The sequence below is a fragment of the Plectropomus leopardus genome, chromosome 23 (genome assembly GCF_008729295.1).
Source record: "Plectropomus leopardus isolate mb chromosome 23, YSFRI_Pleo_2.0, whole genome shotgun sequence".
Classification (NCBI taxonomy): domain Eukaryota; kingdom Metazoa; phylum Chordata; class Actinopteri; order Perciformes; family Serranidae; genus Plectropomus; species Plectropomus leopardus.
In genome coordinates this window covers 7,761,547-7,784,540 of record NC_056485.1, presented here as the reverse complement: position 1 = coordinate 7,784,540, position 22,994 = coordinate 7,761,547, and the positions used below count along the sequence as shown (strand labels likewise).

General features: G+C 40.2%; 1 protein-coding gene across 1 annotated transcript; it reads left to right on the top strand.

Annotated features, from left to right (window-relative positions):
* rcor2 (REST corepressor 2) lies at nt 1-16,775 on the top strand. Its single transcript, XM_042512534.1, has 14 exons — nt 1-200; nt 4,134-4,259; nt 7,977-8,033; nt 9,127-9,207; nt 9,529-9,581; nt 9,733-9,894; nt 10,007-10,131; nt 11,112-11,178; nt 11,462-11,701; nt 12,091-12,168; nt 12,486-12,543; nt 14,253-14,320; nt 14,615-14,776; nt 16,057-16,775. Exons 2-14 carry the CDS (start codon nt 4,136-4,138, stop codon nt 16,402-16,404), a joined length of 1,623 nt encoding a protein of 540 aa, XP_042368468.1. The 5' UTR covers nt 1-200; nt 4,134-4,135; the 3' UTR covers nt 16,405-16,775.
* The last annotated feature ends 6,219 nt before the right edge of the window (nt 16,776-22,994 follow it).

The following is a 22,994-nucleotide window of genomic DNA, read 5'->3' as shown; positions in this document are numbered from 1 at the left end:
TCCCCGGCACACACTCACGGCTGCTTCCATCTCTCCATGCAGTTCACTTCATTGTACTGACTGTGCTCATCAATTAGGCGAGAATTAAGCCGTTTTAGATGCAATAATTGTCTTCCGGATCTTCGTAGTGGACTGCAAACCGGCGGACAGAGGCGCAGATAAGTTTTGAGTGCGAGAAAGCGGACAGAAGCGAAACACAGGTACAGTGTGACTGTTATCTCGACTTCCAACTATTAACGTTACTAATGTAACGCGAGGGGTACTAGCCGCAAGCTAACAGGCTAACGTTAGCATCCCAACGACCAACTAGACTTCAGAGAGCACTTTGGAGAGGAGGGAAATGTCGCCTGATATTTATTGTTCCAGAAATTACTCAAGACCGCCCAAACTGCTACCGATTGCAGCTAAACGTCCCGAAAGAGACCGACAACTTGAGTTATAATAATTCAGGGAACGAGTTTTTTTTTTTTTTTTTTTTTTTTTTTTACTCGGTGCCAGCAGCAGACAGTAGCGTCAGTAGTAGTAACAGCAACGTAAGCGTGGGGAAAACAAAAGGACTTCAAAGTCTGACACACATCTCAGATGACTGTTTAGGAAAGATAGGAACATATTGATTTAGCTAGCAATAGTGGCTCCGATAAAGCACCGGGTGTATATCTATCAACTCATGTCTTTTGTTTCATAAGTAATCTATAGAAAAAACAAGGTTTAATAGATTGTAAAATTATACTTAAAAATGAGTCCCTATACTAATAATATGAGTGTACCATTACTTAAATACAAAAAACAACTACAAGGTCACTTTACACTTAGTACTGAGATCCATGAGCACATTATTAGTAACTTTAGGAATGCTATTGTCAATATGAATCAACAATGATGCACCATTAAAGGTTGAACAAGGCTACAAGTTTAGACTTATCATGTATAGTACTGTGCATACGTCTAAGACCACCATAGATTCGTTGTTTTGCCAAAGTTGTGTATATATATATATATATATATATATATATATATATATATATATATATATATATATATATACACATACATATATGTACATTGTCTGTTTATTTAAGATACAAACAAACATGTGCAATGCATTAACATATTAACATACCAAAAAATATTCCCTGTGTGCACTAGTTGTGTCTTGGCAAAGAGAAATAAATGAGTATGATCATAATAACCTCACTAAGGTAGCAAAGTTTAAGATGGCCTTAGACTTTTGCACAGTACTGTAGACCGAATTAAATATAGACTTAAACTCGATTAACAATGTTTAGCGGTACTTTGTATGGGTTGGTTTTGTATAGCATGATCATGATCGTGTCAGATTTCCACACTTTGAAAGTCAATGAGCAAAAAGTTGCTTTGTAGTAATAAGAGGTTGTGAAAATGAATTACTAAGCATACGCATGTGGTTGAGCAATCCGTATTACTACAAATAGACTCTGCCTAGCCGAGTTAGCAGTTATGTATTATAGCTCTTGCAGAGCCTGCCGGTGATCGAGGCTATCGTGGCGGTGTCTGAGGCTACCATAACCCCCTGAAACTCTCTGAAAGTGAACCCGAGGCGGGATTATACATCTAAACCCCAATTGTTGATGTAGCTTTAGCGATTTCACAAAGTGAAATCCATCGAGATAAGTAGATAGAAGTATGTATGCGTTTGGATGATGTGCAGTGAAGTTGCATAGGACAGCTGTTGTAGTCTTGGGGGGCCACCGGGAGCCGCGATAGACAAAGACCCCCAGAGAGCCTCAGACACTTGTATTGTCTAGCAGAGTTTAGTAGATGCGATTGAATCTCTCGGGTTGCAAAGAGTGCCCCTCACCCTATGCAGAAGCATAACAGCTCATGTTTAATGTGCAGAGTGAGAGATTTAAGTAAACCTCGCCTGTCTGTCCTATAACTCCGCCCGTGCTTTGTTCTGGTCGTAGTTCAAGTTAGGCAACAGGAGCTGAAGTTGCTGATGTGATCGGTGAAAGAAAGCAACACTAAGCGTTAAAGAGTGCACACACTTGGTGTTAATACTGCGATCGATGTGTGATATCGGGCTTTGTTTGTGCTCGCGTGTCGTTTGTAGCCGCCCTGTGTTTGTGTACGAGCAGGGAGTGAAGTTGGGTTACTTTCTGCTGCGGAGCCGTGTCCTGAGCTGACCGTCTAGTCTTTTGTGCTGCTGTGAGACTCGCTGGCCCGGAGATACAGAGAGATACACAGGGAGAGAAAACTAGGCTTGGCCACGTAATGATATAGCTCTGATGGTTGATGACACTATAAACGAGTGTCCCCCTCGTGCACAAGGGCTCTCATGTTATCCGTGGCACGTTTTTAGCACGTTGTTTTTCACATGCTGCCACTTGTCAGCTGTGCTGTTGGATTTCCTTAGCATGCAGAAAGAGGAGTATGTGTACATGGTTTGTTAGAGATTGTGACACGATTTTTGTGATACATATTACATCGCAGACTGGAAAATGATGTCAGGCTAAAAATAGGGCATCATATTTTGACATCTTGATGGTGAAATTGAATATGCATAGGCGGAGTATGAGGTCAGAACAGGACAAAAGCAGGCTCAGTTTTGTGTCTTTTTCACCTGTACAAAAACGTCAAGGACTGCAACTAATTATAATTTTTATTAATCTAATGTGTTGTTGCTCAAAGTGCAGCCCACAGGCCACTCAGTCACCAAAACTTTGAGCACCCCTGATCTTATGATTGATCTCTCAATTAATCGGTCTACAAAGAAAATAGTGAAAATGATCATCATCATTTACATACAGCCCAAGTTAACATATTCAGACCTTAAACTTTGTTCAAGCAGCAGTCAAAAATCTAAATACATAGCCTAGAGTTTGTGGTCATAAAAGACAAAGCAAATGAACATTTTTTAGTTAAAGAATTATGTGATTGAGTAATCTATTATTATCAATTCTAATAACCTTTGGTATTTTTTACTATGTCAACAGTTTAGGTTGCTCTGCTACTCTTAATTGTGTTGTACGGCTGCCTGAAGCAATACTCTGATTTGATATGTCAGGAAAGTGTTTCTTGAGCTGCAGATTATACTCTCAGTTTATTGTTCGATCATAAGGTTTATAAAATGTCAGAAAATAGCAAAGGATGGTCAGCCAAATCCAAACGGGACACCTTCTAAAATTCTTTAAAATATTCAGTTCACTTTCACAAAACAAAAAAAACCCAGCAAATTTTAACAATTAAGAAGCAGAAATCGGGATATGATTGACATTTTTACTTGAAAAATGTCTTAAATTATTAATTGTTTAAATCGATGCACCTTGCCCTTCTGCCAGATCGATACCACCGATACTGACATGCAGCCATTTTACTAACCTTGTTAACTGGATTGTATGTTGGCCACAACATGACTGATTCACATAAATTAAAGTTTCTTTATTAGTGTCATTATAAAATGAAGTGTTTCTGCAGTAACATTCACTCAGTTGTGGCGCTGCAGATTTTGGTACTACAGATTTTGGTGCCACAATATAAACACTGGCGTCCTGCTACCTTACATAAAAATAATTTTGAGTATGACAGTGAAGTATACGGACAGTTGATTTGGGTACTAAACAGCCCTCTGTTTGTGGGTTGTGCCCCCATGACATAACATTATATTATTAATTAACTGGAGTAATAAAAAAATATCTTAGTCAATCAGATTGTGTCTGTCAGAACTAAAACATGAGCCTAAATCCAGCAATAAATCAAAGACGGATATTAGCCAAGAAATAGTGAAAAATTATATGCATTGCAGAGATACCAATTTATATCTGCGGAGTGATAATGAGAGATAACGGAGTTGTTGAGAGGGAATGAGTCGTCATTCAGTAAACCAGTGTTTGGAAAATAAACTCAGCTCAAGGGAACATAACAGGATAGCTTCCAAAGTAGCAGCATAAGGTGCTGTTCTACTTTATAAGAGTGAATTGGGTTTTACAGGGTTTCAATTGAAAACAAACAGCAGCCAACGCGCTAATAAAAAACGACTCAAGTGACACTTTATGGGGGACTGAATCATACTTGAGACAGAAACGTTTTTTTTTGTTAATGAATGGTGACGTATAAGTTTTGGAATTTCATTTTCTGGGTCTGCGTGTTTGTTGCAGCCATGCCCTCAGTGATGGAGCGCTCAGGGGCCGGTGTCCTGTCCAGGAGCAGAGCCAAGACTGTAACCAACGGCAACAGCCAACCACACTCTGAGGAGGAGAGCAGCGATGAAGAGCATGCCCATGGTAGACACACACACACACATCACACTGAAGTATTATCTACTGACTTCATCTGCATTCAATTCTCTGGCTAAGTTTTGGGGGATGATCGAGCTATTTAATGTGTGGGATTGCATGTGTAAAGTGTGCTTACAGTAAACACGCATCTCCATTGTACAGATACATCATGCCAGCTGTTCCAGTTGCATTCATTACATTGCTGCAGTGGTTCTTTCGTCCCTGCACACTGCTCTCCTCTGTGCTCCCCTCCGTCTCTCCTCCACCCCCTTCCCACTCTCTTCCATCCTTGTTATCCTCTGCCCACATACACATTTTCCTCCTCCATTCTCTCCTTTACACTCTGACTTACTGATGATCTTTCTTTTTCAAACGTTATCTCACTAAGCTCGTGGATTAAAGATGTCATATTAGTTAAAACAGTTTAAAGGGATAGGTCGCATATTTTCAACCATCGTTGTATCTAAACGTTGATACTCCACCAGATGACGTAAATTATTTCATTTGCTGGAGTTTCTCTGGCTCTCCGGGCTGTTGCTGGAACTGCAGGCTGTACGGCCACATTTTCGTATGGCACGCCAACCTATGCCAGCGTCACCACATACTCAAAGGACACAGAGCCGAGCAAGAGACACACCCGCCCTTCTCTCTGTCTCCTCAACACAGACCAAAATCCGATCAAACGGTAAAACTAGGCAGTGCTTATAGAATATAATTCAAGATTATTCTACTGCACTGCCAATTTCTGGCCTAAAATGTTTTCAGAAATTTATTTTAATGCCCTGGTTAGCCATGATGGTGAGAGTTTGTGAACAGGAAGCGTGCGCCACACTGCTACAGAGGAAAAAAACTGTGATCAGACAGAAAAACTGAGTAGCGCTGATCAAATATAAACCAAAATGTTGTTGCGCATTTTTCTTGCCTCAAATGTTTTCAGAAACATGTTTTAGCTCACCATTCAACTGTGATCATTCAACTGCCACCATCGTTTCACATGGACCATACTACGTTACATAAGGCGCATTGCATTCTGGTAGTTGTAGGTTTTCTACCTCTAGAGCAAAGGCCCCCTCTTTCTCTGTTTTCTCTGGTCATGTAGCACCAATTTCAAAAGTATTTGCATCTTTTTACTGCAGAGACGGCCTTGTTTTATGTGAGGGCCTTCTTTATATCAGTGAAATACTCCTTTAACTGGAATGGTAAGTGAGCGTTCAAAAGGCACTTTACTACCCTGATTCCCCTGTGGATGTAGATCTGAGACTTTGGTCCTCGCCTTGGCCTCCTCCATCACTTTTCAGTCTTCCAGTCAGTCTCCATCCATCTTTCATTTTTTGCCTCCTTTTATGCCCCTTTTTTCCTTTCAACCAATCCTCTTTTTTCTTTACTCATCCTCTTCCCGTCTCCACTCCTTTCTTACCATCTTCTCCAGTTTCTATCATCCCTGTCTCCTCCCTTCCTGTCCCCCGTCCCAGAGGAAACTAATTCTTCTCTTCCTCCTCCTGGTCTCCTTCCTTCCCTGCTTCTCTCATAGTCTCTCCTCACTCGCCGCCTTCTACACTCTTTACCACAGCACTAATTACTTAATGTCTGCCATCCGCTGTCATACTTCCCTCTCTCTTTCCCCCCATCTGTATATCTGTCACTCAGTGATGAACATGCTAAAAAAATTTCCACAATAAAAATATTTTGCATGAAGGTATCTATCATGTTTGTCGAATCTGTTGTTTTTTTCTGCTGTAAAAAGACACAAGTTATATGCTGTGACTGAAAACTTTGTGGTAACCTGATGAAACCAAACGGTTCAGAAACCCAAATGTTTACAACAATTAAGTAAATGGAACAAGCGAAGACTGAAACAGTCAGCAGTTCCTCGCTTTTAAAACCATTCGAACCACAGTAATTTCAATAGTTGATTAAAAACAGTCTCCCTGTGTGTTTCTCACAGGCTGCCAACTTGAAGATTGTTTGCAGTCTTGCAAACTAATTACACATCCCCAGGGTTTCTCACAGTGTTTTATTGTGGGGGGTGCCTCACCTCGCCTGAACTAAAAAGCACTTCTGCTAAAGAGCTTTTTTTTTTTTTAAAGATGTAATATTAGGCTTATTAAGTGTCATGGAAAATAAGCAATGGCACTACTTTACACAGCAAAGGCAGTGTGTTCAAAAGTAGAGACGATTGTTTAAACATCATCTTGTATGACTGCATTAATAGTGAGATGAAATGTGTCAGGATCTGCCTGATTCAGATTGGCTAGCCATTCACTGATTGATCACATCACATGTTCGGTCAGCAGTAATTAATCAGAGAAGCATGTCAACTACAAAAAAAGGTCGAAACAAACAGCCCAATCAGTCTCAGTCAAGTTCTTGGCTGTCCTTGGTTTCACAAATAAACATCAAGACTTGTCAGAGGGTTTTAGCCACCGTTATGCAGTTATCTGGCTTTTGTTATGCACCGTTCATCTGTTTTTAACAACAAAATGAGGCACCACGTGAGCCAGTAATCTGCGTTTAACTGACAGAATTGGGAAGAATGCGTTCAGGTGACTGATGCGCTGACAGGAGTAAAAAAGGAAGTAGTCTGTGTAAGGAGGCAGGAGTGGTTCATTAGTCACAAAATACAGGAAACTGATGTTTGGAAATGTGTAAAACCCAGCATAATTTGAACTGGTTTAATGTACAAATTCATCATGTTCTTTTTCCTAAACATAGCCTACATAACTCTACTTGCCTAAACCTTACTTTTGTTATTTTAAGTTAAGTGTGTAACTTTATTTGTGGGGCGCTAATTTGTTATATATACTAGCTGCTTTAAGTGATATACGAAGCGTTGTATGAGAATTCATTAGTTTTGTGAGTGTTTGGCATATTTGTAAATAGATGTTTTTCTCACAAACTACAAGGACTGAATTAGCTCAGATTAAAGAAGTATTTCACCAATATTAAAAGGGCCCTCACATAAAACTAGGCCTTGTATGCAATAAAAAGATGCAAATACTTTTAAAATTTGTACTATGTCACCAAAGAAGAAAGAGAAAAAGGGTGCTTTTGCTCAAGAGGTAGAAAACATACAACTACCAGAATGCAACACACCTTAGTGCTCCTGCTAGTGAGTAATGGAGCAAAGTCTACCACAGTGAATCTACACAAACTACCCACATTGTTCTGATACAAAACAGGTTGAAAACCTGCGAAGTATCCCTTTAAGTAGGCTGCAACTATTATTTGCTCATGTCAGATATTTAATCAATATCTTGGCAATTACACACCTTGGATCAGGCTCGGTATTGGCACATACACAATGTTAATGGACTCAGATTGGGATCAGGGCCAAAAAAAATATTGATCGAGACATCCCTATTGGATAATGATCGAGATAATACAGTAATCTGTCTCTGAAAAAAAAGAAGTAACCTGGCTGTAAGTCCACTTCTAACAGGCTTTGCTATCACAAATGCAGAGCCTTAATAGAATAAACTATTAGTGAAGCCTGTTAGAGAGCAGAGCATGTACTAAATGGAAGATAATTATCGCACTTAGTTATTTACTCTGACACACCAGAGATGACTCTCCTTCTGTCTTTCCTATTATCTGTCTTCCTCCAATCCAGTCTGTCCTGCTCTGCAACTTTTTGGGAAATGCACGGGAACGCTCGTCCCTCATCCTCCTACAGAAAACTCATGTTGGTCTCGTGTGTGTCTCCCTCTGTCTCTCTCTCTACAGACAGCATGATCAGAGTGGGAGGAGACTACCAGGCTCAGATCCCAGAGTTCAAACCAGGTAAGCTGAGAGAGGAAAGCACAAGAGAAAGGGAGATGACAGAGACGAGTTAAAAAGGGAGATGAATAGAGAGAGAGCGAGGGGGAGACATGGAGGTGAGGAGGAATGTGGATGACATTGAAATGGAGGAAGGAGGGGGAGGCAGATGATGAGAGGAATGAAGGACAAATGACCAGTTAGTGTCGTCCGGTCTCTTCAGGAAATGGAGAGAAAAAATTGCAAAGGTTGTCCGTGTTCAGTAATAGGAATTACAAAAATAGTGACGCTTAACAAAAGAGCGATGCTGCCTCCACACAGAATGGATTGACAGACTTTTTAAAAAATGTGTTCAATAATTCTGCACTAGTAATGACACCGTGCAGTGAAAGGTTTCTTTTGAGGTAGGTGTCAAGTCTTTGTTTAAAAAATAAATGGTCGCTCTGCAATATTCAAACTCTTTATTTAATTAATCATATAGGCTTCATCATTTTTTTCTGTCATTCAGAGCAGTTTGTAGTGATGTTGAACCAGAACAAAGCAAGGTTGTCACCCTGGATTTTGTTTTGTTTGTTTGAATACAATTTAACGAGGAATAAAAAAAAAAAAAAAGTTTTAAGAAATTGAAATTGGGCTTATTAAAACACCAGTACCTTGTTTGAGGAGTGGTAGATGAAAAGTGGCTGAGCGCTGGGAAAACATCATGGATGAAGTTGCTCCACAGCCATCAGATCGCACCAGATGAGGGGAGAAGCAGGGAAAGCAGTCTCTCATTTAACATCTGGATTTTGGCAGGTGTTGAATTCCCAAAGCGGCTGACGTGTCGATCGTTTCCCCCGCTAACAAGGTGGTAGCCAAAGATGGAGCCTAGACAGGAGAAGACATTGAGGGGGAGGAAGAAGGCACATGTTAATATGAAGTTTGCAAAGTAGACGATCAAGTAGATGAGAGGGGAGGGAAAAAAAATGGAGATGAAAGAAAAGGAGGTGGGGGAGAAATAAAAGAGGGATTCAATACGTGTGTGACCTCAAATATTATATGGATTTAACTACTAATTATTTCTATTTAGTGCTAAAAAAGACACTAAAAAAATATCCCTGTGGGTTCTCATTACCAGACAGTCCAACCCGCTACAATGAGAAGGACCAGAGGAGCATGCTGGTCTGGTGTCCCAACAGTCAGCTTTCTGATGCAATGTGTAAGCTCAGCCCACACACACTCACACACACACACACACACACACACACGCTTGCACAAAGCTACCCACCTCACTTTACATTCAACGTTGCAAGCCCAACAGTGTGACCTTCACTTTACCGGTTATATGCTGACAAGAGAATAGCGATTAAAACTTTGATTCTGTGTGTTTTCTTCTGTGCACTCATTTTCTCTGACTCTCTTGCCCTCTTTGTCTTCATCTCTTTCATTCTCTTTATCTATTTTTCTTGCACTGTGTCTTCTCATCTTAAAAGGATATTTCCTCTATTTTTAACCATTTATTTCTCTCTTCATATCCCAGTGGACGAGTACATCCTGATGGCTAAAGAGAAACACGGATACAACATGGAGCAGGTATGATGGACCGCAAATTTACGTACAGCAAACGACATTTTCACACATCAAAATGTATCAGATGAAACACTTTTCTCTTTGTGTCTGTCTCCTCTGACTTACCGCTGTCCCTTCTTGCCTGACCCTGGCTTCGTCCTCTGTCTTCTTTCAGGCTCTGGGCATGTTGTTATGGCACAAGCACGACGTGGAGCGCTCGCTCGCCGACCTGGCCAACTTCACCCCCTTCCCAGACGAGTGGACAGTGGAGGATAAAGTGCTGTTTGAGCAGGCCTTCAGCTTCCACGGCAAGAGCTTCCACCGCATCCAGCAGATGGTGAGAGACTGGGGAGAAAAACACACACACTTGAAAAGAGTATTTAGTAAACAATTCAATGTAATTTTTTGAATTTGACACTCAATTAATTGATTGGCTTGTTTGTGTTTAGCTTCCAGACAAGCTGATCTCCAGCCTGGTGAAGTACTACTACAGCTGGAAGAAGACCAGGACCAGGACCTCCGTCATGGACCGACAGGCCAGGAGGCTGGTCAGCAAGAGAGAGAAAGATGACAGGTAGGAGATCCCATGAAACTTTAATGATCCCCTGAAGGGGAGCGAGACAGGCGGAGAGACGGACAGAATGAATATTGGAGGAAGCAGTGAGCAGGGAGGAAACATGAAGTTGTCAGAAAGTGCTCCTCTGAGAAGTGACATTTACAAAGCTCCGCTGTTAAATGACACTCGATAATCATGTTGTCCCGGGAAACAAAGAGTCCCATCGTGAATAGAAATGAGATACTCTGATATTATTTTGTTTTTAGTTGACATTTTTGAACATATTAGAAATATTTATGATGAAATAGTTTTAATTTATACAAATGGAAGGGACAAAGCTTAACCATGGGTGTGTTAAGTTACTTTCATGCCTCTGTGCTGGCAGTAGCCATGGCATTATGTTTTTAGGTTGTCCGTCCATCCGTCCCATTCTCGTGAAAGCAATATCTCAAGAAAGCCTTGAGGCAATTTCTTAAAATTTGGCACAAATATCTACTTCCACTCAACTATGAACTGATTAAATTTTTGTGTTCAAAGGTCCCAGACCTCATCCGTCTTGTTTTTGTAAATCCAGTATCTCAAGAACACCTTGTGGGAATTTCATCAAATTTGGCACAAACGTCCACTTGGACTCCAGAATGAAGTCTTTGGAAGATGGTGGTCCAAGGTCACTGTGACCTCATTAAAACACGTTTGAAGCCATAACTCAAGAGTTCATACGCCAATTGTGACAAACGTCTGCACAAATATCTAATAGGATATGATGGTAAAGTTCTGATATTTTGTGACATCAAATGGTCAAACGTCATCTTTACTGTGACATCATAATGCTCACCATTATTGGCCATTATTCGACATCATATCTCAGGAACAGAAGGGGAGATATCTGATCAGATACTGAAATGGTGACACCTGTCATAGGGTGCTCACCCTGAAACTGTGCTGCAATTTGACTGACTCAACTGCAAGGCGGTAATTCTGTTTTTCTCTTCTTGTAGTAACGATGAGATTGAGGAAGGAGACCCTGGAAGTGACAGTGACTTTGAGATCGACACTAAAAAAGAGGTGAGTAATAACAAACCCAGCAGTGGTCGTTTGACTCACAGTAAGTGTTTGTGCATGCTTATCTAAGCACATTCTCTGTGTTTTATTAGTTATGACTTGCCTGAGGAGATCAGCCTAGCCAAATCGATGCTTTTTCTATTCTTCAATTTCAACTTCATTTATTATACATAAATGTTATGCCGCCCTCTTGAATTGCTGTCGTAAAAAAAAAAAAGAAGAAGAAAAAAAAGGTCTCATTCTGATAGACGTTTCCGACATTTGTGTGACTTCTCCGTCCACACAGGCCGTGAAACAAAACCCCAACAGCGCCAACCCAGACAAGGCGACCCCCAGTCGCTCTGGGCCGGTGAAGAAAGAAAACATCGGGGCGCAGTACCGCCACCACCCGCTCAGAGCTCGCCGCAGGCCACCCAAAGGCATGCACCTGGAGCAGGCAGACATCATGTCGGTATCAGCCTCCCATGATGCCGGGGTGTTGACTATACGACAGCTGGACGCGCAGTTGGTGTCACTCAAGAGACAGGTATGTATGAGTCATTTCGCTTTACGTGGCATCTTTTGTCAAGTGAACGAGAAAATGCCCTTAAAATAAACTGAGGATCCAAAAGCTCCTCTGGGGGCACTTTTTTGAACAGCAACAGGATTTGAATGACTATAACTATGTATCTGCCAAAAAAGGTGAAAATTTAACACCTCCTCCAGCTTTATGGAGCAATAATATATTAATAAATTGTCGCCTTTTTATGTGACAAATAATGAATTCTGTCCCAGCGAGGAGTTCATTTGTTTGTTACTGTTAGTACGAACATTTCACAAGCAGGTTCCAACAATAGAAAATGAAGATTTGCTCCAAGAAACCATAAACTTACCACACTGTCCCTTCTCTTTCCTCCCCTACACCTTTTCTCTCAGGTTCAGTCCATTAAACAGAACAACAGTAGTCTGAAACAAAGCTTAAGTGAAGGTCTCGACACTTACAAACCTGCTGAGGTAAGTGTTTTTTTGTAAAGCTCTCTTTTTTTTCCCACCCTTACATCCTTCATCTTTCCCCCTCTTTGATTTTTGTTTGCTGCCTGAATTCACTTCTGTTCATCTTTGATCACTCTTCAGTTTGTCCCTCCTCTCCCTCATTTCTTCACCCTGCACTTACCCCCGACTCCCTCCAGATATTATTTCACCCCTTGTGGGACTGAGATTAGTCTTAATCTGCCCTTTTCTGTCTTGCTGTCATTTTCACCCCTCTCTCCTTTTATTTTTTTACCTCCTCCCTCCCTTGTTCTCTAATCTCTCCCCTTCCTCTCTGTCAGCCTGCCCCTAAGATGAACTCTCGTTGGACCACAGAGGAGCAGCTCCTGGCTGTGCAGGGTGAGTTAAGGCTGCAGCATCATCTTCCTCCCCTCTTATGGAGTCACCTCAGGTTAAGGGTGCTCCTCTTTCTACCTCACACTCACAGGCTGAAGTTAGACACATTAATATTCATATTTTTCGACACAGAGAAACTGCCATGTCAGTACTGTAAAAGCACAACACTGACAGACGCAGTCCAGGAGATATCCAGATGAAAATATAACTGAATCAGCCTCTGTGGACAATCCTAAATCTGCTTAATGTGGGAAAGCTAGATAAGTCACATTTACATTTTTAAGTTATCTCTCTGCTGAGGTTGAACTGTATTTCCGTATTATTCCCTCTGTAGTGGGCTCAAATTATCCTAGAATGCAGCATAACTAAGTGTACGAAGGTGGACAAGTACCAGAAGATAAACCAGATAAATGGCTTATTCTGTGACAGAATGATAATTTTACCATCCGACACGTGACCGTAAAATTCCACGTCCGGCTCGTAAGTCTAGCAACTCACTTGCTTCAAGGGAGCCACCTCGCTTCTTTCTCATCTGATGCGTCATACAGATCTGTCACTGTTCACAGTTCAGTGGACAGTTTGCTGCAAGTTTGAGAGCAAAGTGGATAAAACGGGGTCGTTCTTAATGACAAATAACTTTAGCCTCCGTTGTTATTTGCTAACTTCTCATAAAGAAAACAGTTTGTAAAAGGGGCGATTAAATTAACTTTGGGCGAGTAGATTTGTGACCCACCTGCCTGGCAGAGCAAGTGAAACTCATTCATTTTGGCCCCTGCCATTTGCAGGCATTATGTGTTTCTATGTATGTCTCATTATTGTACTGCCCTTCGTAAAATCACGCAGCTGAAATAAAGACGAACTACTGCGGCTCAGATTCCAGCTGTGAGTTAAATTAACTAAAGTAAAGCAGCTACTGTTCCAAATCACTGTCCGCAGCACTTTGTCAATTACAGAGACACTGTTGACTCATACAGGAGCGTTCACGGCTGACGAGGATCTGCATTGTCTGTTGACACAGACGCAGAGCTCTGCATGCCACTACAACCAACAGCCCAAATTGGTGTTAAGTTCTGAATGACCGATGCGAAATCGGACGCATTTTGCTGCGATAAAGTAGGAACTAAGCAGCTGCTGTCAGTGTGCATTTGAGCACAGCGTTTAACCCCCATCAGCTGCAGCTGTGTAAGAGAAAGAAGACACGAATGTGTGCGCATGATCGAGAGTAAAGCAGGACAGGCCGGGGAAAGAGCAGGTGCACTCAGCCAGCCGACCTCAGATGAAGGTTAACAGAAAACGCACGCATCAACAAGCCCGCTCACTACATTCACTCCTCCTGTCTCTCCTCTCACACACGCTGCTCAGAGAGACGCCGTTTCTGTAGCCAGTCAATAGCTGTTGTTGCTGTTTTTTAAACTCTTTTGGAGGGCATGTTAACTACACTGCTTATCAAAGCCACAAACTGTAAAAACAGAAATTATTGCATTTTCTAATTTCTGACAGTTCTTGAACACATCAGAGACACTGAAATTATGTTTAAATAGAGCTTGAATGTTTGAAATTCGCTGGGCAAGTGTGGCATGAAAAAAAAAATTGGGGGGCCCTTGAAAAGTCATGGAAAACTCTTGAAATTGTGTCCATGAAAATGAGTGAGAACCCTGGATTTTGTTGGTTTTTTTTTTCAACTTGTCTCTTTCTTCCTGTCTCCTCTCCAGCTATCCGTCGCTATGGTAAAGACTTCACAGCCATCGCTGAGGTGATCGGGACCAAGACACCAGCTCAGGTGAACCCTCTCAAATCTTCGAGATCCCCTGTGTTATTCTGACCTCAGTCAAACCCTCCATCCATCCAGCTGTTCACTCTCTGTGAGCTGCCCATCAGATTTTCATCTCCTCTCCATCTCCCTCAGCCCTCAGTCTAGATAGGCATTTTAATTTATAGGATAATCACAATCTCCATCATCCCTCCTTTCATTTGTCTACTGACCTCCAGTCTCCGCCTCCGTGTCCTTGAACGCAGCACATCTCTCTGCCATCCCTCACTTTTTTTTCTCTCCCGTCTCCGCTCATCTGTTCAGGTGAGCTCCTTCTTCGTGAGCTACCGGCGAAGGTTCAACCTGGACGAGGTGCTGAGGGAGTGGGCTGCCGAGCAGGTGGCCACCAACAGAGACCAGAGGGACCCCAGGAGGAGCAGCGAGGAGATGACAGCTGCTGCAGATGGAGGAGCCGAGGAGGACGAGGTGAGCCGTGACAGAGGACATAAGGAGCACAATTAGTTATTCACAGTTGCTAATCTTGCAAAGCATCGTTCAGAACAGAACCGTTTAAATCAAGGAAGCTGCCTTAACAAGTCAGTCAAAAGTCTCCCTTCTGCAACACAGAGGGAGCTGATCCAGCCTGAGAAAGGGTTAATGATGCTCTGAAAGTAAGCTGGAGGTGCACAAATCTTCTCAAAAGCAGAGCCAAAGTGAGCGGTTTATCAAGCAAGCAGCATGTTGCAGATGCACGAAGCTTCGTGGGGAAAAACTGAATCTGCATCTCATCATAGGAAGAGGCGTGAAACTTATAAAGGATAAAAACCAGTTAGGAGTAAAAAACTACAGCCTGTCATAATGGAAAAATGGTTTAACTTAGAGGAGGAATGAAAGCTAGAACTCCACATCATGGTTGTAACAGCAGTTTTGAGGCTCATTAGTGCTTAATTGCCATACAACACACGTAGAAGAGTAGAACTTGATAAAAAAGTCTGCGTCATTAACAAGAGCTTCAACTAAATGCTGAATCACAGAGCTCGCGTCTACTGTGGCACATCTTAAAGTGTCTGCTCTTGATGACTGAAATAGATGAAACCACCGCGGCTCCTGAGTATTCTGAACAGAAGGAGCAGGTGGTCGTAATATTTAGTGCTCTGGTGTGTCTTAAGCTGAATGTGTCTCTTCTTCATCACAGCGCCAACATGACATCTGTCTCTGTTCACTTTCCCCTCTTTTTCCTTTAACCCTCTGAGGCCTGGATCGACATCACTTTTCTTTGCGCTGCGTTCAGAAGCCCTCACAAGTTCAAAATATGGGGAAAAAGGCGAAGAGCAACTTGGCAAGAAGTGCTCAGCAAATTGCAAGAAATTACTAGATTTGGAAATGATTTTTTAAAAGTTAAGGAATAATGTCCCCAAAAGCATATTTATTTTAAACAGAATTATTATTTTTAAGCACTTTTTAAGTCATTACCTTTTTTTTTTTACCCTCCCCCTCTTATTTTCTTGGTAATTTCTTCTCTTTTGCAATGTTTTTTTGCTGATTTTTGGTTCATTTCTTCCTAAATATCCCACAGCCTTTGCCTTTTTTAAAAAAAATCAAGCCAATTTGCGCAGGTTTCAAAGGGTTAACTCTCCTCTCTCTACCTTGTCCCTCTTTTTTGTTTTCTCCCAACTGTCTGTCTTCTTATCTCACTTCATCTGCTGTTGTTGCACTGTTTACCCTCCACCTCCTCACCTCCATCTCTGCCTCCTCCCTCCCCTCAGGTCAAAATGGAGGACTCTCCCTCGGATGTCGCCGGCGGCTCCTCACCTCCGTCCTCCACCCAGACTCCCTCCTCCCTTTCCCAGCCTCCTCCGCTGCTGCGCCCCGCGCCTCCCTCGGCTCCGCCCAGCCTGCTCCGTCAGCCTCCTCCTCTGCAGACGCGCCCGCTCCAGAACCGAGCGCCCCACAACCACCCTCCGCCTCCTCTCATCCGGCCCGCCGTGACCACCTCGTCCTCCTCCAGCGGGAGCTCCAGCCTGAGGGCCTCACCTCCCAGCTCCTCCTCTGCTGCAGGGCAGATGCCTCCGTCGCTGGTCGGCCTCAAAGTGGAGCAGCCCAACTCACACTGATACACACACACACACACACACACACACACACACACACACACACAGGAAGAGAAACACACACAAACACACAGAAATTAGCATGCAAGCAAACACACAAACACTCCTCAGAGAAAATTCATTCACCCTGTAACTCCGTCATTCCTAGCCTTTGTTCCCGGGACCATCACATGACCACATGACCACATGACCCACTGAACATGCTCAGGTCCCTACGGTGACATCACAGCTCCCTAAAATACAGGAAGAGTGTGAGGACCGCCCCGCAGGTCCACTTAGTAAGGCAGTGGCCTGAAGCCCCTTTACTGTTAACAAACACCTACCTCCAGACCATCTTCCTCTAACACACACACACACACACACACACACACACACACACAAGCTAGGAACTCAAAACAAACACTACCTGCACACACACAAACACCTCTGCAAAAACAACACAAAAAGAGACACTGGATCATCAAGCTGTTGAAAAAAAAGCCATGACCACCAAGAACGAAACCCACCTGCTCGTTTCCATGGCAACTGCTGAACATCTGGATTGCGGAGGAGTGCGGTTGAACACACACACACACACACACACTAAATATATATATCTATCTATACTGTAGGTTCCACTGGGCAGGTACAAGTCAGCCAAACAACCTTCAGGAAAATCAAATAATGAAAAGACGAGAAGGTCAGAAGGAGAAGAGTTTCCCACACGTGAGCCAAACCTGCTGCTCCTGAGAGGTCACGTAGATTTAGAAAGGAGACGATGTGAAGAAGCCTTTTTCCTACAGCTTTGCTTTAAAACCCTCAGAGGAGCGAGAAAGGTACTTTTGCAAAGAAACAAGGCTTCGTACTGGAAGCTGAGCTATGAGTTTACTGTTATGGCTTTTAATAGTTGAAGCTGTGGGTTCAAAAATGAAAAAAAAGAAAAGAAGAGTCTCTCTCTTCTCTCATAGCCATGTATTATTAGTATTAACTGGAGTGATGTTTTCCCTTTTTTTTGACTAGACTTTTAAAGTGAGCCCTAGGTAGGCAGGTAGTTCTTGTAAGTAGATTAGACAGTGTATACTTTATTATTATGATGATGATTATTGAGTGAGCACTAAGGAGAAAAAGAGCCTTTTTAACACACGTGACTGGACTTTGTCTCACATTTCAAGAAGCCACAGCTTGTTTCTCACTGGCTCGGTGTTGAAGTCCTCACTGCTTTACTGTCTCGTTACTTTGGAGGAATATTTTCAGTCGTCAACCGCTAACACTGGTCGCAGAGGAGAGCAGCTGAACTAAACATTAGCCTCTGAGGAAAACGTGCAGAGGACAGACTTTTAAAGCAGATTTATGTGAGGGGACACCTGACTTTCCTGACCTCTGATACACTGAGAATAAAATGCCATTGCTTTAGACGTTTATTGTAAATTGGCATGTCTTCTACATGTTTGACAGGATAAATAGGAAAACAAAAAAGGAATAAATTGGCACTTTCTTGCTGAAAGTTCAACTAGAACATTGATAGCACTCTTGTGTCTGTGTGATAAATATGAAGCTACAACCAGCAGGCGGCTAACTTAGCTTAGCATACACACTGCTAACGGAAGGAAACTGCTGTCCAAAGGTGCCAAAATGTACCTGCAAACATCTCTGAAGCTCACTAATTATATTTTGTTTAATCCGTACAAATATGTGTGGAAGACTTACAAACTAGATACATTTGAATTAGTAAGCTTTAGAGGTGCTGGTAGGTGAATTGTGTCACTTTTGGATAGAGCTAGGCTAGCCGCTTCCCTCTGTTACCAGTCTTTATGCTAAGCTAAATTAGCCGACTGTAGGCAGTAGTTTCACATTGACCATGCAGACAGGAGAGAGGTTGTTATCTCTAATGATAAAGTGTATTTTGTTACCAAAATATTGTACAAACTCATTCAACATTTGGTTTGTAGAACCAAACTAGCACAGTTTGGTTCAGAGAATTCTAGTTCAGCATTTTGTTTACCAGCATGTCAGATTCATTTCTATATTAACGGATGATAAAATGTGATGACAACTCTGTAAAGCCATCCAAGTTTAGTAACGGCAGCTTTATTTTTGGTAGTTTAAAGTCCTGAGAGAGGTTTTAGAGGTCAAAGTAAATCTGAACAAAGTAAAGGTGAATATTTTAGCTGTCAGAAAATGCTGCTCACAGCCTCTCAGTCCTATCACAGAACTAGTTTTTTGCCTCTAGTCGAAATCGCTGCTTGTGTTCAGGGCTTGTGGTGATATCAGGCACCCTCATGAACAAATGACTGAATGATATTCCGCTGTGGTTATTTGTGATTTCTTTGTAATCGTCATCTGCCCGACTGTCCCCTGCTGAATCTCTCTCCATCGTCTAGCTGCCTGTGTATCACTGCCTTTTCAAGCAGATCTGGGATTTTTTTTTGCGTCTGTTGTGTAAACTGTGTTCAGTGCTTCTCCACTAATTCAGGCCTTGAGATGAACGCGGCACTGAGCAGGAATCAAAGCGGCCCATCACACGTTTGGCTTTAAAGTGGCTTGCCTTTTGACTTTGCTTGGACTCGTTTTCTTACAATAGTTCCTCCAAAAACTGCTTGTGTGTACTGTATGTGAGAAGTTGTTTACATTGTGGAACTGTTTGTGTTTGAAAAATGTTTTTTTTTTTTTTTTTTTTTTTTTTTTTTTAGAATAAAGAAATGACCAAATAACACAGCCTTAAAGCGGTTTATCTACACAGACTATATTGAGGTTTTCTGTGATTTTAGGGTCTGGATCTTATTACGTTGGGATACATTTTAGCTCAACAGCATGAAGGAAACTGTTACCTGTGAGCTTCATGTGCACATCATTCTGGTTTTAAATGCCAAGTCTTGTCAAAACACCATCTGTTGACTCCCAACAGGTTCGGCCACCTGCAGCTCCCACATTCCTGAGCGGGGCTTTACCTGCATACACGGCTTAATGGGATACAGTCATTTTAACACCTTATCATGATTGAAATGCCTTCTCTTCACGGTCAATCGTTTATAGGTTAAAACGTTTTTTTTGCTTTTACTTAACATTGATACGGTAAATGTTGATAAATGGAACTGCACACTTGTTTAGACAGGTTCCCTGTAACCTCGCTGTTACTGCGCAAGTCTGTCTGCTAATGGCTACAGACGCCAGAACGTGAAGGCGTTTAAGGGTTTTTGAGTGACCTGGTATACTTTGATGTTTTTAGGATTTTTTAGCGATGTTTATGATATTTTGAATTACATACTACAGTATGAAGTTTTTTTTCTAGTTTTTGAGTGACATACTATAATATGTTTTTGATTTTTTTTTATAAATGACACACCATACTATGACATTTTTTAAAATTTTTTGAGTGACATACTATACTTTGATGTTTTTATGATTTTTTAGAGACATACTATATTATGGGTTTTTTTTTTAACTTCTTTTAAGCGATGTAGTATAGTATGTATTTTTTTTTTCAAGTTTTTGAGTGACATACTATAGTATGATGTTTTTATGATTATTTAAGTTCCATACTCCTCTATGTGGGGTTTTTCTTTTCTTTTTCTTTGCAACATACTATACTAAGGCCCTTTTTATTATATTTTGAGTCATACTATAGTATGACATTTTTATGATTTTTTAAATACCATACTATAGTCTGATATTTGAGTTTTTGAGTGATATAGTATGACTTTAAATGATTTTTTTTGCAGCATGCTATACTATGAAGTTTTCATGACTTTTTTTTGAGCAGCCATAGAATACTATGAAGTTTTTTAGGACTTTTTTTGGCGGCATACTAATTATGTGATGTTTTTAGGACTTTTTGAGTGACATACTATAGTATGACATTTTTTACACTTTTGGGTGACATACTATAGTATGACATTTTTTTATTATTTTTTGAGCGCCATAGTATACTTTGATGTTCTTGGGATTTTTTGGCAGCATATGATACAATGACATTTTTGATATTTTGAGTGACATACTATACTATGATAATTTTTGATTCTTTTAAGCGACATAATATAGTGTGATGTTTTGTCGAGTTTTTGAGTGAGATACTATAGTATGATGTTTATATGATTATTTAAGCACCATACTCTACTATGACAAATTGTTGGGTTTTTTTAAAATGATTTTTTAAATGCCATACTATAGTATGCTATTTTTGAGTTTTTGAGTGATACACTTTAGTATGAATTTTTTTTTAGGATTTTTTGAGTGACATACTATACTTTGATGTTTTTATGATTTTTTAGAGACATACTATATTATGGGTTTTTTTTTAACTTCTTTTAAGCGACGTAGTATAGTATGTTTTTTTTTCAAGTTTTTGAGTGACATACTATAGTATGATGTTTTTATGATTATTTAAGTTCCATACTCCTCTATGTGGGGTTTTTCTTTTCTTTTTCTTTGCAACATACTATACTATGACGTTTTTAATTATATTTTGAGTCATACTATAGTATGACATTTTTATGATTTTTTAAATACCATACTATAGTCTGATATTTGAGTTTTTGAGTGATATACTATAGTATGACTTTAAATGATTTTTTTTGCAGCATGCTATACTATGAAGTTTTCATGACTTTTTTTGAGCACCATAGAACTACTGTGATGTTTTTAGGATTTTTTGGCGGCATACTATATTATGACATTTTTTACACTTTTTGAGTGACATACTATAGTATGACATTTTTTACACTTTTTGGGTGACATACTATAGTATGACATTTTTTATTATTTTTTGAGCGCCATAGTATACTATGATGTTCTTGGGATTTTTTGGCAGCATATGATACAATGACATTTTTGATATTTTGAGTGACATACTATACTATGATAATTTTTGATTCTTTTAAGCGACATAATATAGTGTGATGTTTTGTCGAGTTTTTGAGTGAGATACTATAGTATGATGTTTATATGATTATTTAAGCACCATACTCTACTATGACAAATTGTTGGGTTTTTTTAAAATGATTTTTTTAAATGCCATACTATAGTATGCTATTTTTGAGTTTTTGAGTGATACACTATAGTATGACTTTTTTTTTTTAGGATTTTTTGAGTTACATACTATAGTATGCTGTTTTAATGATTTTTTAAATGCCATACTGTAGTATGATATCTTTACCACACATGTTGGTAATTAGATGAATTGCAAATTTGTTAATTTGCATAACTACAGTTAAATAATGGCAGCTAATTTTGTGGCTCGCTCTTTTAGCGGTACACTAGAATCTAGTTTTATTATTTTAGTTTGGATTGTACTACATATTATATACTATATTATGCCTATTGCAAAATAAAGTTTGTCTCCACTGGGAACTTGGAGCTGACAGGCAGTGAAGTGGAGGGTATACACAGTCATACAGGGTGCACCCACCAATCAGCCATGTGAATATACACCCACTGTCTCCTTGGTAACGTCTCTTTACGCAAAAGTAGCAAAACAAAAATGCAGAAATACTCTGTCACAAGTAACAGTGCTGCATTTTAATTTGAATTTAAAAGTATTACCATCAACATATACTTTAAAGCAGCAAAAATAAAAGTACTCTTTATGCAGAATGTGGCCATTTTTTGGAATTATATATACATATATATATATATATATATATAATTATTGATGCATGATGTGTTCATACTTAAATGTTGCAGCTGGTAAAAAGGGGGGAGGGGGACTTTAATTAGTTTATATTGCTCAATTTGTATCAATTACACCATAATTTCTTAGTTGATTATAAATTATATTAATAATCACAATCTGTAAAGTAAAAGTACAATATTTGCCTCCAAGATGGAGTGGAGTAGAAGTACAAAGTGGCATCAAATGGAAATGCTCAAGTTAAGTACAATACTACAGTAAAGCAAGGCTCTCACAATTTTAGACAGAATTTAAAAACTTTTCCATGACTTTTCAAGTACCCAAATGTATTTATTTTTCCTTGCTATACTTGCCAAGCGTTCTTTCAAACATATCAGTCTTTTGAAACATTATGTCAGCTAGCTGCCATTCATAAAGGGGGAGACGAAAACAGGTGAAGGAAATTAAGAAACACTGTCAAAATTGACAGCTACTGAAAATAAATTTGCCATTATGTTACATGGACATTATGCAAAGAAAGAAATACTGTAACAATTTCATTACACACAGCAAAAATCAACGAGTTTCCCAAAACTTTCAATGGTTTTTGCAAATTACATGACACTATAAGACCTTCTGCTGTGGTTACTTGGTGGCTCAGCAGGTGATTAACCTTTTTTACAGCAGAGATTTTAACATGTCACAGTAGGAAAAGCAAAGCTAAATATTCAGTAAAATTAATGATACCTGCATTCATCTTAAAGCTCTGGCATTATCCATGCTGGCTCACTGGGACACTTCTGAACTGAGCCATCGTTAATGTTATCAGTGTCACCTGTGCTTTTCCCAAAATGTTTGCTCTGAAGAGAGTCCATCCAGCCGTGGATGTTGAGTAAAATGAATTCAAACATACATTGCTTTTATGCTGCAGAACAACAAACATCCTGCACAGGAAGTGCTGTCAGAAACGATCATTAAAAAAAAAGATATACTTACATGTAAGTGGAGC

Bases quoted from the DNA above. Each gene is read 5' to 3' on its own strand.
- rcor2 (XM_042512534.1), top strand. From the start codon at position 4,136: ATGCCCTCAGTGATGGAGCGCTCAGGGGCCGGTGTCCTGTCCAGGAGC. The intron at 10,132-11,111 runs GTAGGAGATCCC...CTCTTCTTGTAG, and splicing joins AAGAGAGAGAAAGATGACAG to TAACGATGAGATTGAGGAAG. The intron at 12,544-14,252 runs GTGAGTTAAGGC...TCTCCTCTCCAG, and splicing joins GCAGCTCCTGGCTGTGCAGG to CTATCCGTCGCTATGGTAAA.